A 15,645-nucleotide genomic window follows, 5' to 3' on the forward strand; every position below is an offset into this window, starting at 1 on the left:
GGGAAAAAGCCTGCCTGCCTTGTTTTCCTTTATTTCCCCCCCTTGTCAAGTCAGTGTTTTACATATGCCCACAGTGATTGTCTGAAATTGCTTCCTGCTTTGGCTTTGCTGCAGGCTGGTTTCCACATGTCAGTGATGCCCTGCTTGTTTTGAACATAGAAGTAGGAGCATCCCCCAGACTGAGCCTGGGGCTCCTGCTCTGCTGGCTGGAGCTGTTTCCACAGAGACCACAGAGTGTGTGTGTGTGGCAGAGAAGGTATTTTGGGAAGCTGCTGTTCAGCTGGTGGAAGGAATTTCTTCCTTAATAGGAGAGCAGAGTGTGACAGGATTCCTTGTTTCTCAGAATGTCTTTTGCCTTTTTCTGTCTCATTCTTTCCTCTTTCTGTGTCACTTTCACTGCTGACTTCCAACCCATGTCTGCTCTTTCCCTGCTCTTTCACTTTCTGTATCCCTGTTGTGCAAGTAGGTAATACACAGGGGGTTTTGTAGAGGGGGAAGGGGCCTAGCCTTTGCTTAAAGGACACTGGGTGTTAAAGGGAAAATCCCCAGAGCATTCTGAACCTCAGCTGAGTGGTGCTTGCTGAGTCACCAGCTGGACCATGTTGGTCAAGATGCAGAGCACCATAGAGCCAGGCTCTGGCATTCCCTTCCAAGAACATCATACCTATCAGTTCCTCATGGCTCTGGCTTATGAGTTGTTCCTTGTCCTTTGGCCTTCAATAAAGAGGTTCCACTTGTAGCTGTTTCTGCTGATGTTTGTGGTAAGCTTGATATCTCACTTTCTGATTGGTGGCCTAATGGTAAAGGGTTATAAAGATAAATCTGGTGCAGTAACTCTTCTGACTTGGAAAGCTGGCCTGTTCCTGACTCAAACAGCCCCTGAGCTTCTTTCAGTTGTCAGTCAGCAGGAGCAAAAGACAGAAGACATCTGAGCTAATGGCAGGCTACAAGTGCACCAACTCACTGTCTGATACCCTGGGGGGGTGGGGTGAAAACTGTCACATTGCCTGCCTGTGGAGTTAGATGCTGAAGAGCTGTAGCATTTATTTAGTGATGAAGGGCTACTTGGAATTCAGATATCTCTGTGCTTTCAATGATGCTGTAGACTGTCTGAGTATTTATTGCCTCCACTTGCAGTATGAGCAGCTTGCAAAGGCAACATCAAAAGATGCGGACCCAGAGCAAATCAGTGCCATGCTAAGGCAATTGTGTGTCCTGAAGGTATTCTTGCTCCCCTCTGCTGGCCTGCTACCCTGTGGTTCCCACTCAAGCATCTCTTTTCAGATCCTGCTTAGACTGTAAATCTTCTAGAGAGGGCACTCCCACTGATCATGCTACTGCAGTTGAGGATGGTATTGCAAAACCTGCCACCTTGTCATCCCATCCCTGCTCAAGAGCCCTGTGGAGGATCTTGTCCCATTTTCACGTATCCCCTGATGTTGATGCATCTCTGCCTGTCTTTAATACCATCAGCAGGCTGGATGCATGTGCTACCTTCAAAGGTACCTGCCTCCAGCCTTCTCCATCCAACAGCTGCAGTGAAGGCTGTGAGGACAGGATTTTGCTCCAAGAGCCTCTTAAGATGCATCCCAAAACCAGCTAGGCTCTGCTGTGTGCTGGACTGTTTGTCACAGTAGGGGAGACAAAAAAATCTCCCAGAAGAGCTTCACATCTTTTAAACACCTGAGGCCATGGCTGTGGTGGCAGACCGCCACCAAGAGCTGCTGCCTGCTTACCAAGGGGGTAACATTTTCCTTCAGGGAAATGTTTCCATCCAGTTACTTATTCCCATTAGAGCAGATGGCCAAAGCAGCCCTGTGCTCAGCACTGCAGAGGTACTCATTGCGTTCCAGCTTCACAGGGGCTACAAGCCAGCCTGCTTTTGCTTCGTCACAAAACCAGCCTCAAGTTAGGTGATTAGGCCTGGATTATTCTGTTGCTGTTTTAATTATTACTAGCTGATTGTTCTCCCATTATAATTCTCTCTTTTGCACATTCCCAGTTACTCAGCAGCTTGACAGTCAGACACTCTCCAGCCCTGCCATACACCTTGCTCTCAGCTTGGCAAGGCAGTTGGAACCTTCCAGTCTAAACTACAGGGGTTTTGTGGTCACAGCAGTGCCAGCAAGGCTGTAGGCAGTGCAGGGTGGCAAAACCACATTCTGCACAGGTTATTTCCTACTGGAAACATGTCCTCTTCTGCTTTTGGTTTATCCTTTGTAGGGCTTGCAACAGCAAGTGGAGTTGTACATGAGACCTTATGGGTATATATTTTATGATTGAACAACAGCTTTGGATCTGCAGCTTTCCTAACAAACTGTGGTGGCTGGGTACCATTGTAGTCCTCCCTTCTTCCTAGCCACTATCACCTCCTCCTTTGTATTTTTCATACTTGATGTAAAATCAGAATTGGCTTCATCCCCAATCTTTTTGCAGCTGTGAAACAGCAGAGAAGCTAGGACAGTTCTGAAGACTGGATGGAAATGTTGGGAAGCCATCTAGGACTCCTTAGGAACCCTGAATTTTATGGCATGATGTGTCTGTAGTTACCAAAAAAAGCTTGACATGTGTTAAACTGGAAAAGGCAAATGAGGAGTCATTGACACTGCCCAGAAATGGAAGACAAGGAATAAAGCCATCCCCTGTCATGGGTGTCCTCCTTGGTGTCTTTGGCTACACTAACAAGGCAGCTTGGTCATCTTCTTCCAGCTGTGTGGAAAGGAAGGTGGTCAGGGCAGTAAGTGCCTTGTTTAATGGTGGAAAGGTTGGTAGCCTCCAGAGCATGGAACTGAAATTCCCAAGAGGGACTGGAATGTGTCGTTGGCTGTGCTGTGGGGTGACAGCTAAGAGAGGTTGGGGAAGGTGGGGGAAGATCAATGGACAAACTGACATTCCTTCTTTAATGAAAGCTCTCTTCAGCCTGTCTAACATTTTGCTTATTTACTTTCCTGGACTGTTTTGAAGTTGCTCCTTGTAAACTCCTGTCTCCTGGGAGGAGATTGCAAGGGCTACAGTGGGCAGCAGAGACGCTTTGGGGTGTACCTCCCTCTCCTTTTGTTTGCTGTGCTTGTGTTTTGCTGTTGTGAGGGGAAATGCATTGTGGGTTTGAGGTTTTGCTGCTCTGTTTTATTGAAAGGATGATTCTTTTCTCTGCAGGTATGGTGTGAGTCCTGAGAACATCATTCTGTATGGTCAGAGTATTGGTACTGTCCCCACAGTGGACCTGGCATCTCGGTACGAGTGTGCGGCAGTCATCCTCCACTCTCCCCTGATGTCTGGCCTGCGGGTAGCTTTTCCTGACACCAGGAAAACCTACTGCTTCGATGCTTTCCCAAGGTAAGGAATTAACACTGCCAGGGTGCTGGTTCTGTGCTCAGCACACTCTTGAGATGTGCCAGGGGACTAGCTGTGTAACTCTCCAGAGAGCTTTATCGAGCTGTCGCCTGCGCTTTAAACTGCAGCCCTGCAAACCTCCAAAAGGCAAGCAGCGACTCACCCTATGAGAAAGAGGCTGCTGTTGGTTTCAAAGTGGCATAGTCAGCTAGCTAAACATAGGGTTAGTGTTTACAGCTCTCCCTTCCTTCCTGTGCTAGGGGTTGTTAATATCAGAATTTGTATGCTGTCAGTTTGAGGAGCAGTTTAACAACTGATAACACAGGACCACACCCTGCACGCTAGTGGCCGACATATCAGTGACTCTGCACTTCCCATCTCAGTCAGCTTTGACTGAGAAGGTGGTAGGTTATGAAATAGATTTGCTGGTCTCAATCTACAGCAGAGTTAAAAAAAGGTACAGAAAATTGCAGCTTTTAAGGGAAGAAAACAAGAGAGTCAGAAGCTGGTGGTCAGGCTGGTGGTGTCTACATCTCAGCTTGGGTCTGCATTTCTTGTTTCATCTCAAGGAATGCATGCAGTGTTTCTTTGCCTTTGGTCCTTGTAAGTGAAAACCACTTCTGCACCTTTGGTGTGCTGTCCAGATAAAATCACTAATGGTGCCAGGGCTTGCATTTGTTCTTCCCTGGTGGAGGCTGTGTCATATCCTCACCTCTGTGAGCACAGTGAAGTAAGTTTGCCTTTATAGCCTAGTGCTTCATTTGAAAGCAGCTGCAACAGGCCTGACTTAGAGTGTCCAAATGTTTGGGGATGGTAGGGGTTCTGGGAATGGCAGACATTCTAGGAATCTTTTCAAGCTTCTCATTTGACCCAGTTTAAATTATGGGAGAGTATGGAGAGGAAGCCAGTCTCTTGGTAGCAGTGTCTGTAGACTGAGGGGGTGAGAGGAGACAGGTAAAAAGCTGAGTGGTCTGTGGAAGGGAGGAAACAGACTCACTCAAGTCTTATACAGAGTTTGGCTTTGCTTCAGAAAGTCCTGTTTGCAGTGAGTGTAGTAGGGATATGCATGACATCTGTTACGTTTCTTCTATTTTTGTTACAACAGATTAAAATTAGAAGGTGGGGGGGGCCCTAGATACAAAACTGTGCCAAAACAGCTTGAAGGAATAGTGACCAAGGCATAGTGGCTCTCAGGATCTGTCAAGTCCTTGTGTTTAGACTTCTTCCAAATAGGTTATTCATTAAATAATTACATTGTTGAACTCCAACTCATCCATCATCCTCAAACCTGAAACACAGCCTTAGACAGACCTGCTCCCAGAAGTGATCAGCTGGTATCAGCCACAGGTTCAGAAAGTGGGAGAGAGGAGCAGTGGCAGCAGATGCACTGTACCACTGGAGTGGTTTGTGCTTCCCCTGCTGAGCTGCTCATGGCTGCCAGGCTGCCTTCACTTGTGCTCTAAAGCCTGCACTGCTGTGTTTGCACTGAGGGGAGGGTGTGCAGCTCGACTGCCTGCCTTCACAGTGGGAAACAAACCAGTTCTGTGTGCACCTACAGTGAACTGCTATTATGTGCGTTTTATGTTGGGACTGGATGAGAACTTGGTCTCTGTAGCTGTGCCTAGCTGCAGAGCAGTGTGGCTGAGAATACTAAGTAAGCCTAATGTGCAGTTTAAATGGGGCCTTCTGAGACGCTGAGCTGGCACTGGGATGCTTTCCAGCTCTCTACCAAACACAAATATTATCTGGCTCCATGGGCCATGCAGGGCTGAGGAAAAGGAGTTTCATTATCTGAAGTGAAAGGGGTTGCTGCTTTCCTACAACAAATGGGAACTTAGTATCTAGCCCCTGAGCTGCTCTATAAACATCTCTGTGGCTGTGTGCAGTCACATTGTGGAAATGGGAGCGCACCCTTCATGGCCTGAAGACTTCAGTTGCCATAGCGTGCTGCTGATGAAGTATTGACATGTGGATAGGAGATTAGCTGGGGGTGGAAGTCATGGGGAAAATCGTCTGCGTTATTCTGATGTCTCTCCTGTGTTCTTAGGGTGCTTTTCTGTATTCAGCATGGGTGCACACAGCTCAGCTTCCAGACAGGAAAAGTGAAATAAGGCTGCATTTTCATTTTACATAACATGGAGCCTGGGGGGGATGGGGGGTGGGGTTGGGTTGGGTTTGTTGCTGTTGTTTTTAGGAAGTATGAGACAGAAATGTGTTTGCACTCAGCTGTTGCTGGCAATACCAATGCCAGTTCTCCAGAGCACTGACTGCTGAGCTGTGTGTGTGAGAGGCTCAGTGCTTCAGTCTGCCTCTTCATTTGAAATTAATTCTGTATTTTAATAAAGCTTTTTCAAACCTGTGTTTAAGACACTGTATCTTGACTTGTGTGTTTTGAAATAATTTTAAGCTGTCTTGCTCATGTGGTAAGACTCTAGTCTTACCAAAATGGCATGTTAGCTTCTGGAGCAGGAAAGTCCAAGCACCTTCTGTAGATAGTGTAGAGAAACAGACTTCTCCTTCTGTCTACGGACACTCATCTTGCCTCCCACTTCATTCCATACTCTGCATAATATGCTGAGCTAATTCCTCCCTTTGTTGATCCAAGTAGAGCTGATAGGAAGCTGAGTTAATTAGCACTTGGTGTCTGTATGCTGATTTGGAATTACTGGTAACTACCAGAACAAAGTGGCTGTCTGGAAATCAGAGCTGGTGCCTGCACGAAGGCAGGCAGAGGAAGCTGCTGTTCACCACTCTGATGTGCTGCCAGGGTGCCAGGGGCTTCCTGGCCTGAACACATAGGTTTGAAAGTGCCTTGGTTGCTTCTCTTTCTTCTGAACCTGCTGTCCTGTGGGAGGTGATCACCAGCCACATTGGTCTGCTAAGTGGAGCTGGAAGTAGAGGGGAAAAAGCTTACTTTAAGAGCAGTTTGGAGTCAGAGCTGGTGAAGAAGTTGGTTGCCTGAGGTCTTTTGGTCTGCAGTCACATCCCACAGCTGCCTGCAGTCCTGTGAACTTCAACTAAACCCACTAGCAGAGTGGTTTTCTCCAGCTAAATCTGCTGAACTTGGGAGCTTCAAGACAGGCTCAAACCTCATGAGCTGAGGCTTTTTTTAATGAAGACTTGTGACTGGGCTGTAGTTAATTAGTTCCTAATGTGTTAAGTTGGAAGGTGATAATGTGTAACGTGTGCAGTTCATGCTGGCAGCACATCCCGTGGCACCTTTGCCACCCACCTCCATGGGTTCTGTGGTAGATATGCTCACAGTCTGGGGGGTTGCATGCTGCCCATTCAAGCTTGTCACTAGAAATGGTGGGATGATGGTGGTGGCAGGGCAAGCTCCTGCTGACTTTGTGTTTTGGAAGGGAGCCTTGCTCCATGTGACTTGGGCACAATTCCAGCGTTCTGCAGCCATTTACAAGCAGGCCTTGGTAACTGGGCCGTATATCAATAGCTAAACTTTCCTTAATGGTATGGAAGTTACACCCCTAAACTGAGCTGTGTTTTTTCCTTTGCATCCTCCAGCATTGACAAGATCTCCAAAGTCACCTCTCCTGTGTTGGTGATCCACGGGACCGAAGATGAGGTCATCGATTTCTCCCACGGCCTGGCCATGTACGAGCGATGTCCACGGGCGGTGGAGCCCCTGTGGGTGGAAGGGGCTGGGCATAACGACATAGAGCTTTATGCACAATACCTAGAGAGACTAAAACAGTTCATATCCCATGAACTTCCCAACTCCTGAAGAAGCCTCCCTGGTTTTACCTCAGTTACTGTGAACGGAAGGAATGCCCTGGTTTTGCACATGCTTTAACTGGATAGCTGTCAGAGCTTTATACTATGAAGAACCACCCTGGCTCCAGGGTGTTCCAATCCAACAGCCGGTGACACTTGTCTTTTATATCTGGAAACTGCTCCCATGCACACAGAATATGGTCAACTACTGTAATTCCAATTTTTAGCTTCGTTGCCCTGGAGGAAGTGGGAATCCTAGCTGCTTATGGGGACACTTTGTACCTAGTGCTGTGCTAATCAAAGATCGGTTTTCCTCTGGCTCACTTCAGATCCTTTCTAATTCAGTCCTACAAAGACTTTTCCTCCCCCCACCCCCCCCCGCAGTGTTCTCAGGGCGGAGAACACGACTGTTAGGAGCTGCAGCTTGTTCTGAACAATCAGTCATGGGTTCAATCCAAGGGAGTGCTTTCTCTGTAAAGTTTCTAGCTGTGGTATTGTAAACTGGAAAGTTATTGTGATGAAGTTTTCCCCCTCCTCCCTTCTAGTGTTCTTTTGTTAACTCACTGATCTTCCCCAGTAAATTATTTAAATATCCCTTTTTGTTTTCCCCCCTCCCCCACCCCTGCAAACAAACAAACTACTCTATGGGGCTAAACTCTGTAACAACCTCTCCATTGTTGTATAAAGGTAACTGGAAGACTCTTAAAGGAACTAGGGAGACAAATTGCTGTTTTGTTTTTCTTTTTGGTCTAAAAATAACTGTGTAAATTTACTACTAGAGAGAGAGAGAGAGAGGAAAAAGAAAACCCACCCAACCCAACTCATTTTTACTATTCAGCTTGTCTGAATGATAGCCATAACAGCCATTTCCTTCTGTAAAGCATTCCTGTAGACTTTTTAAAAGTACTTGTACATAGTGGAATTTACCTTGTGCATAGGTTCTTAATGGGTAGTTTTAATTTAAAGAAGCCTAGCTCCCAGAAGCTGCAGAATTCCAGTTTGTATATGATTGAATACATTTTGTTAAGATATGGTTTTTAATCCCTACATTATTTTGCTATCAAGAAGTTTTATAAAGGGTTTCCAGGATGATAAATAATAATAATAATAATAAAAAGCTTAAAAAAAAAAAAAAAAAGGTGTTTAAAAAAAAACTTACACATTTCTGTTTTGATGAATTTCTGTAACTGAACTTTCATTGAGCTGATCTTTTTAGTTGAGGAGACTAAAGTTGATGTTTTGATTCTCTTGACACTGGAATCGCACAGCCGAAGCCTCAGAAATGCAAGGCACTTACCAATTGTTACACTACTAGCATAGGTCGGGTTCTACTCCAAATTTCAAGGCCTTAAATGTACTGTAAAGCCTCAGATCGTTGTATACATTGATCATGGTCGACTGCAGTCTGTGTCCTGTTGCTGGAATGCAACACTAGTGATTGTAATGGAATAAAGGATGCATGGATTAGAGCTTGGCGGATGTTTGGATCTTCTTTGGGGCGCGACCGTCGCACGCGAGGAGAAACGTGGAGTACAGCTGGGCAAGAGTCACTTGGATGGCATTAATTGCTTCCTTCCAAGGAAAACTCCCCTGCAGAGCAGAGCCACGTTTTGGTGAAGCTTGGTATGTAAATCACATGTAAAAAGAGATTTGCTTTTCAGTGGTGTTCAGCCGGTTTTATGTAATGAACGACCGTGATTCACTGCCTAGAAGAAATGCTGGCGCGCTGCTGTCAGCAGTCCTCACCAGGCCTGCAGTTAATTTCCAGCACAGTGTCTATTGTCTTTGACTGCTGGCTTGGCCCCATCGCCGTGAAAGGAGACAAACTGGTATTTGCACTTACAGTAGGGGCAAATGAGGACACCCCTCCCACTGCAGGGCATCCGGGGCCTTAGGATCTGGATCTGTGCTGTCCAGTTGTCAGTTTGAAAGGTCCCGAGCAGCAGGCGCCCAGCTGTTCTCGTGGTGACTGTTCAGGCACAACTGGCCGGTTTTGCCTCATCGTGGCCTCAGAGTTGCTGCTCCTCTCTGCTGTGCTGTAAATAAGCAGCCGGGTGTGTGTCTCACGGCTGCTGTGGTTTGCCATCTCTGACAGCTGCTGCAGCCGGGTGATGCCCTGCTCTGGCAGGGGGGTAGGATGTGGACAGCTGTGCTTCTGTCAGCAGCTGTCTGCTGGTTGCACTTTGAAAAAGCTGGAGGAAGATAAACTTGTTACAGCTTTCAAGGCCGCATTTTCCAAGGGATTTGATCACTTTGGGTATTCTGTAACTGTTACAAACTTGTGTTCACTCCGAGCTCTGTTACCTGTGTTGCTGCTGCTGCGTTGTCCCTGCTTTGTTCTTCGGTGTCATTCCTGGAACTTGTGGCAGCTCTGCTCCGGGTGCCGGCCCTCCAGCCTTCTCAGTGCCCAGAGCTGTCTTTACACTGGGTGTTGCAGCTTCTTTTATGCACTCTGCATGGTATTTCCTTTTTCTAAAGGATGCTAAAGACAGGAGTAGAGAAGCAATGCACTTTCTGCCTCTGCTTATTTATTTAGCAGTGAAACCTTGATTGTTCTCCTTTGGAAAATGTTTTCTTCCCTCGGTCTGTTCTCCTGTTGGTGATCTTGTTTAAGTCCATTTGACTGTTTTCTCTCTATCTCTCTTTGTGGAATTCAGCAGGCTCGTTTTAGCTCAGGAAGTTCTTGTGCTGGAAAGGCAGCGTTTTGTACTCGCAGCGCTGGTTAAGGGTAGGGTGGCTCTTTGCTGGTGGGCACTCTGTTCCTGGGAACGAGGTCAAGTACAGAAACTGCCTGCTTAGTATTTATTGCTTCCAAAGTCTGGCAGTCGTTCTTAGATCCAGGTAGGTGTGAATTTCCAAGCAGGAGGTTGTGTTTCCAGCTGTGCAATATTTGGGTCTCATAACTTCGCTCGTTCTGGGCTGGTTCACTCGGTCCCCTGTGCGTCGCCTGTGTCCTTGACTGGGGGCTGCTGAACCCAGAAGTGTGTCGGCTCTTCTACTCGGCGTGGGACGTGGCTCGAGTGTTTCCCTTTGGCACAGCCCAGAGCATCTCTGCTCCTCCTGTGCCACGGGGCAGCTTTGGACGTAACCGACCCTGGTGTCCAGGTGGGGAAATCCCTCCCACCTGGGCTCCCCGCCGAGAAGCCCCTCCCGCTGGGCTCGCAGCGGGGCCGGGCAGCCGTGAGAACGCCGCCAGCTATGCCGCTCCGCCGGGCGCAGCCAGGTAAGGAGCCGCCGCAAGCGGCGGTGCGGGCAGCGCGGGAGCTGGGCGAGAGAAGCTCTGCGGGGCTAACCCCGCTGTTTGTGTTGCAGGTGCCCTCCCCGGGCAGGGCCCCCCGAGGAGCTCCGCCGCCGCCCGGCTGCTGCCGTCGCTGCTGCTGCTGGCGTGCGCCCGGCGCGGAGCGCAGGCGACAGGCGTCAATAGTCAGTAGTGACACAGCGGCCGTGTCCCCGCGAGTGACGGGCGCGGGGTGGGCAGCGCTGGCGGAGGGGAGGGGACGGCGGTGCTGCAGCCGCCCCGGGGCCGAGCCCCGACTCCCGCAGCCTTGGCCCCTGGGATTTGTACTGGCGAGGCTGGGGGCGGAGGTGCCGCGCTGCAACCGTCCCGGGGAAGGGGAGGGAGCGTGGCTAGGAGGGCGCAGCTTTGCTTTTGTTCGAGGCACGGCCGGAGAGAGAACACTCTGCTTCCCGGTTTGACTTCAAGACATAGATGGCATGGCTCGGCAGTGGCTTTGGCAGTGACCGCATGCCACGGGCTCTGAATTTCTTGTCTCCTTTAGATCCTCAGGCTTGTGGGGTTTTTTTGCCATTGAAGACAAGACATTGATCCCCGGTTGTTTTGTTTATTCTAAATAACTTTTTCCACAGCAGCTTGTTCTCTAAAGCTTGCAGATCCACTAAAAGACCGAACATTGCTTGCTTTTCAAGCTATTCTGCTGCAGCACTGCCGTTAGGTGCAGTTAAGGACACTTGGGGTCTACTCCAGAGCCCTTTCCCTTTGGCTCAGCCTGGCACCAGTCAGACGGCAGTGGCATGTGCAGCCCTCTTGCGGAGACCTTCTGCCACCCTAACACATCTGTGCAGGGCAAGTAACATGGACCCCGTATTAGTAGGGTCCTCCTGGAACAGCTCCTCCATCCTCTCTCCCTGTTCCTCCGGAGGATCTCACACAAGCAGTTTGCTCCCCTCCAGGTCAGCCCATCAGGGGCAGAGCTGCATGAGCACAGGGCCCTTGCTCCGACTGACAGCCACAGTCGAGGGGCAAAATGCTGCTTCCACCATGAAGTTCTGAGTTACTCGCTGACATCTAGTCCTAGCAGTAACGGTTTTCAGTTTCAAAGTGATTAATGGTTACATCTCAGGGGTGAATTGCAGCCATAAATGTGCATTTTGATATGCACAATTCCAACACAACAGCAGAATACTTCATGCAGTTGCAATGCACAAGCAACCCCCTGCACTGTAACTCACAACTACTTCAAGCTGATCATCTTGAATCAAATTTCAAAACACATACCTGAGGCTTCTCAGGCAAGCTGGACTGGGCTCCACCTCTGTCTTTAAAATCTTGTTCTCTGCTTAGAAATGAAAGCTGCAGGCACATTCCAGGGCTCCCATGAGGTGACCTCCAGCCTTTAGCTACAACATTAACTCTTTCCAATGCTTCTGGCAAGATACTCTTAAGGGTTGGGTTTTTTGCCCCTTTTAACTATGCAAGCTTTCCTGTGTATTTGCAGCCCTACTTATCAGGAAGTCCCAGCTTACTTATGTTGCATTTGTCTGTTTTATTGATCAGTTCTCAAAGTGGAAATTGAACCCTCAGGCTCAGCCTGGGTGAAGCAGAGCTAGGTAGGGGCACTGCCTTAGAAGCAGATAAAAACCCCAGAGTCCTGTTTCTCCCAGGCTGGTACCTTCGTGTCTGCAGGATGAAGATACTGCAGGCTTTGAGCAGCCACAGCTTAACCCTGTCACACTAGGCTGATGGTTTAAATCAGCAGGCAGAGACCAGGGAGATCACCTAGAAATCAAAATGGAGCCTTTTGCTTAAACCCAGCTGATATCCACTGGAAACCTGGAGGCTCTGCTGGGCCCCGGTGCAGGACCCAAAGTGCAAATGGCCCAGGAGGAGTGTGAAAGTTGCCTTTCTTAGTCATGCATGGAAAAGGCTTTTAGAGACTCCAGAAAAAGTCATTATTTTTGTTAAGCTTTCTCTGAAAAATGTCCATGGAATAGTACCCACTCTGGTGGCTGGGGTTGTCCTCAGGAGTCTGTGCACTCTGGAGCGTGGAGAGAACTAGGAGTTTCCCTGAGCATTAGAGGAACTATTAGTTGAGCTGAAAACTTGGAAATACACATGATTGCATTGCAGTCCCTAACCCCTGGCCTATGGCACATCTGTTACTCTGGCCTGTCAGAGCACTCAGCAAGTGCAGCAATCTGCACTGTATCCAAGCTACAACAGAGCACTGATAGATGTGAGAGATAAATATCTTAAAGAAACAAAGCCCCTGGGATCCTTTGCTGTTTATGTTTCATGGCTTTCACTGTATTTATCTGATTATTTCAGAATATAGCCTGAATCCCAACAGTTCTTTGTGGGACATGGATTATGAAAGGCTGCTGCACAGTAAGAAAACCCTTCCTGGGACCACAGGCTCTTATGAACCCTCCAGCCTGTTCAGGAGCAGCTCTCTCCTGAGTCACCGGGGAAGAAGTTTGCTAAGTCAGAACCTGGGCCAGAACCCACAAGAAAAGCAGCTTTCCTGTGATGTGCTCCTTAAATTTTCCAGGTATATTTTAATGGATGCCTTTGGACCTAGCTTGGCCTGGAACCTCCTCCGGTTTTATAACTGTGATCGAGAAGCCAACCGGCCCAAAATTCAGATCCATCCTCTCAGGCTGGCCCAGCACAAGGTGAAGCCATTCCTGCTGCGCAGGGTGCTGCAGCTCCTCAGGAGCAGAGGAGTGTTGTCTGAAGCACAGCAGTCCAAGGCCGCCTCTCTGCTCAAGAAGGAGATGTTTAAACCAAGAGAAACACCATTAAAGCCCAAAGAGGACCAAAGTGGTAGGTATACAAGGAGGAAGTGTGGTTTGGGTATCTCAGATGCATTCCTGTGCTGGCTGAATGACAGGACCAGGCTCCTTATTGCCAGGGCAAAGGGTGCTGGCAAGGGTGGACATCACTGGGTGCAATCCAGTATGCAGTGGTCCTGTGCTGTCCTGAGAGCTTTCACTCAGTATACAGGCTGAGCTAGGGCCAGGTCTGAGCCCTAAGCAGGTGGTCTGTGTTGAGGCAGGGAGAAAGCAGCTGCTGTCTGTGGAAGAGGAGACACTAGACGAAGGCTGGTTTGGTGTGAGAGGGCAGCTGCCACAGATGGGCCATTATAGGGAGACTTCTGTGGCGGTCAGGCACTAAAAGCTGTATTGTGGTAATGAAGTATTTGGCTTGGTGAGGCTGCCAGACCCACGGCAGCCCTGAGCACAGCTGTAATGCCAGCATTAGCAGGGTGTTGCTTGCTGCTCCCCAGGGCCAGTGTTCCCAGCTCCCACCAAAACCATAGAACCCTAGAATCATTTCCAGTTAGAAAAGACCTTTAAGGTAATTGTGTGCAACTATTATCTGCCAAGCCTGGTGCTAAACCATGTCCCTTAGCACCACGTCTATGAGTCTTTTAAACAACTCCAGGGATGGGGCTTCAACCACCTCCCTGGGGATCCCATTCCAGTGTTTAATAACCCTTTCAGTAAAGAAGTTTCTTCTAGTATTCAATCTAAATGTCCCTTGGTGGAACTTGAGGCCATTTCCTCTTCTCCTATCACTTGTTACTATGGAGAAGAAACCAACCCCCTCCTCACTCCAGCCTCCTTTCAGAGAGTTGTAGAGTACAATGAGGTCTCCCTTCAGCCTCCTCTGCACCAGGCTGAACAACCCCAGTTCCCACAGCCACTCCTCACCAGCCCTGTTCTCCAGACCCTGCAGAGGGTCGCTGCCCTTCTCTGGACCTGCTCCAGCCCTTCAGTGTCCTTCTGGGAGTGAGGGACCCAAAACTGAACCCAGGACTCCAGGTGTGGCCTCGCTGGTGCTGAGTACAGGAGGACAATCACTCCCCTACTCCTTCTGACCTACACCATTGCTGATCCAGGCCAGGATGCTGGTGTCTTTCTCGGCCACCCGGCCACACGCTGGCTCATCTTCAGCCGGCTGCTGACCAACCCAGGTCCTTCTCCGCTAGGCAGTTTTCCAGCTACAGAGCGGGTGTGCTCCGCTCCCCTGCTCCGTGCCGGGAGCAGCCTGTGGCAGTACCCCTCTGCCGTGATGACATCGTAAAACGAATGCAGAAACCAGCAAGGCGGAGCCCTGGCGGAGCCGTGGCTGGGGACCTGGGCGCAACCCGGCAGAAGTCCCTGACCTGCCAGTCGGGGCAGCGCCGGCGCTCGGGGCCGGGCCGCCCGGCGCCGAGCCAGGCCGGGGCGGGCAGCTCCTGTGCAAGGGCGCCACCCCCCGGCCGACCGCGGCGCCGCAGGAGCCCGTGTGGCCCCGCCGGTCGCTGCCCGCGGGCGTGGGGAGCGCCCCGGGCAGCGAGGGGCAGCTGCTGCTGCGGGCACTGCTGTTGTCCCGCTGTGCCGCCAGCTCCCTGCGTGGGAATGGGATGTTGCTGGGGGCACGCTGACTCCTCGTCTCCTTCCTTCCCCTGCGGGTGAGAGGGCAACAGGAAAGCCGCTCGGCGAGGGAGTGTGCCCGGGAAAGGCACCTGCGGAGGAGGAGCCATCCTCCCTGCTCCCTCGTGCGACATCAGTGGTCTGGGAAGAGCTGCCTGTACTCTGGGGCTCCGGTCGCCCACCGTTGACTCATCCGGAGCAGATTCGATTTTCTGCCCTTGACTTGAAACGAAATCTTTCCAGGCGAGGGTGTTTGTTGCTGAAGGCAAAGTGTTAGGGGCATTGCGACACGCCGGGTGAGGTTGCCTCATACCTGGTAGCCCGTTACAGAAAATGACCCGGGTTTGTGTGTGAGGAAGGTAAATGTCAGTTTATACCCAGCAATAACACTCGAAGGAGGATTTGGGTTGGTTATTTTTGCGAGGGAGAGTTACACCAGCCCTGTATTGCAGACGGCAAGCGTTAGTCATGGTTTCCCACTTGCAGATGTGAGGATGTTTGGGAATGTTCTTGTGCTGTGGTTGCATCCTGTAACTGAGTGCTGAGGTGTAAGCTTCGAACTGGTGCTGCCGTGGAACAAAAATCGCCTTGAAAAATGGCATTTGGAGAAGAGGGGAAAGAGCTCAGCTCCTGAGCACCAGGCTGCAGGTAGCAGAAGGTGCTTTGGTATTTCCCTTGAACAGAGACAGGAGTCTTCAGGGGAAAAAGAAACAACAGAAGGATATGTCCAACCTCATTTACTCTGAAATTGTCTTTGTCAGGCTACTGAAAGCCTATTATGGGGGTCAATGGCACCGAAGTAATTCACCTGAACATTCTTTCAGGAAAAGAATGGCACTGGTGTATTTCTGTGCATCCTGAGGCTGCAGGGAGGCAAAGGCTTTGGAGGATTTAAACAGAGCTCACAGCTTTTCTTGTCCA

At 49.7% G+C, this 15,645-nt stretch overlaps 1 protein-coding gene across 1 annotated transcript in view; it reads left to right on the plus strand.

Annotated features, from left to right (window-relative positions):
• Positions 1-8,534, plus strand: part of ABHD17C (abhydrolase domain containing 17C, depalmitoylase) — a 32,124-nt gene extending 23,590 nt beyond the window's left edge. Inside the window, exons 2-3 of the mRNA XM_068143446.1 lie at positions 3,157-3,336; positions 6,856-8,534. Coding sequence (XP_067999547.1) covers positions 3,157-3,336; positions 6,856-7,075 — 400 coding nt within the window. The 3' untranslated portion in view covers positions 7,076-8,534. The remainder of the gene's footprint in view (positions 1-3,156; positions 3,337-6,855) is intronic.
• Positions 8,535-15,645: the final 7,111 nt, after the last annotated feature.

This window comes from Melanerpes formicivorus, unplaced genomic scaffold, assembly GCF_026170545.1.
Source record: "Melanerpes formicivorus ecotype bairdi unplaced genomic scaffold, bMelFor1.0.p_v2 SCAF_10, whole genome shotgun sequence".
NCBI classification, from domain to species: Eukaryota; Metazoa; Chordata; class Aves; order Piciformes; family Picidae; genus Melanerpes; species Melanerpes formicivorus.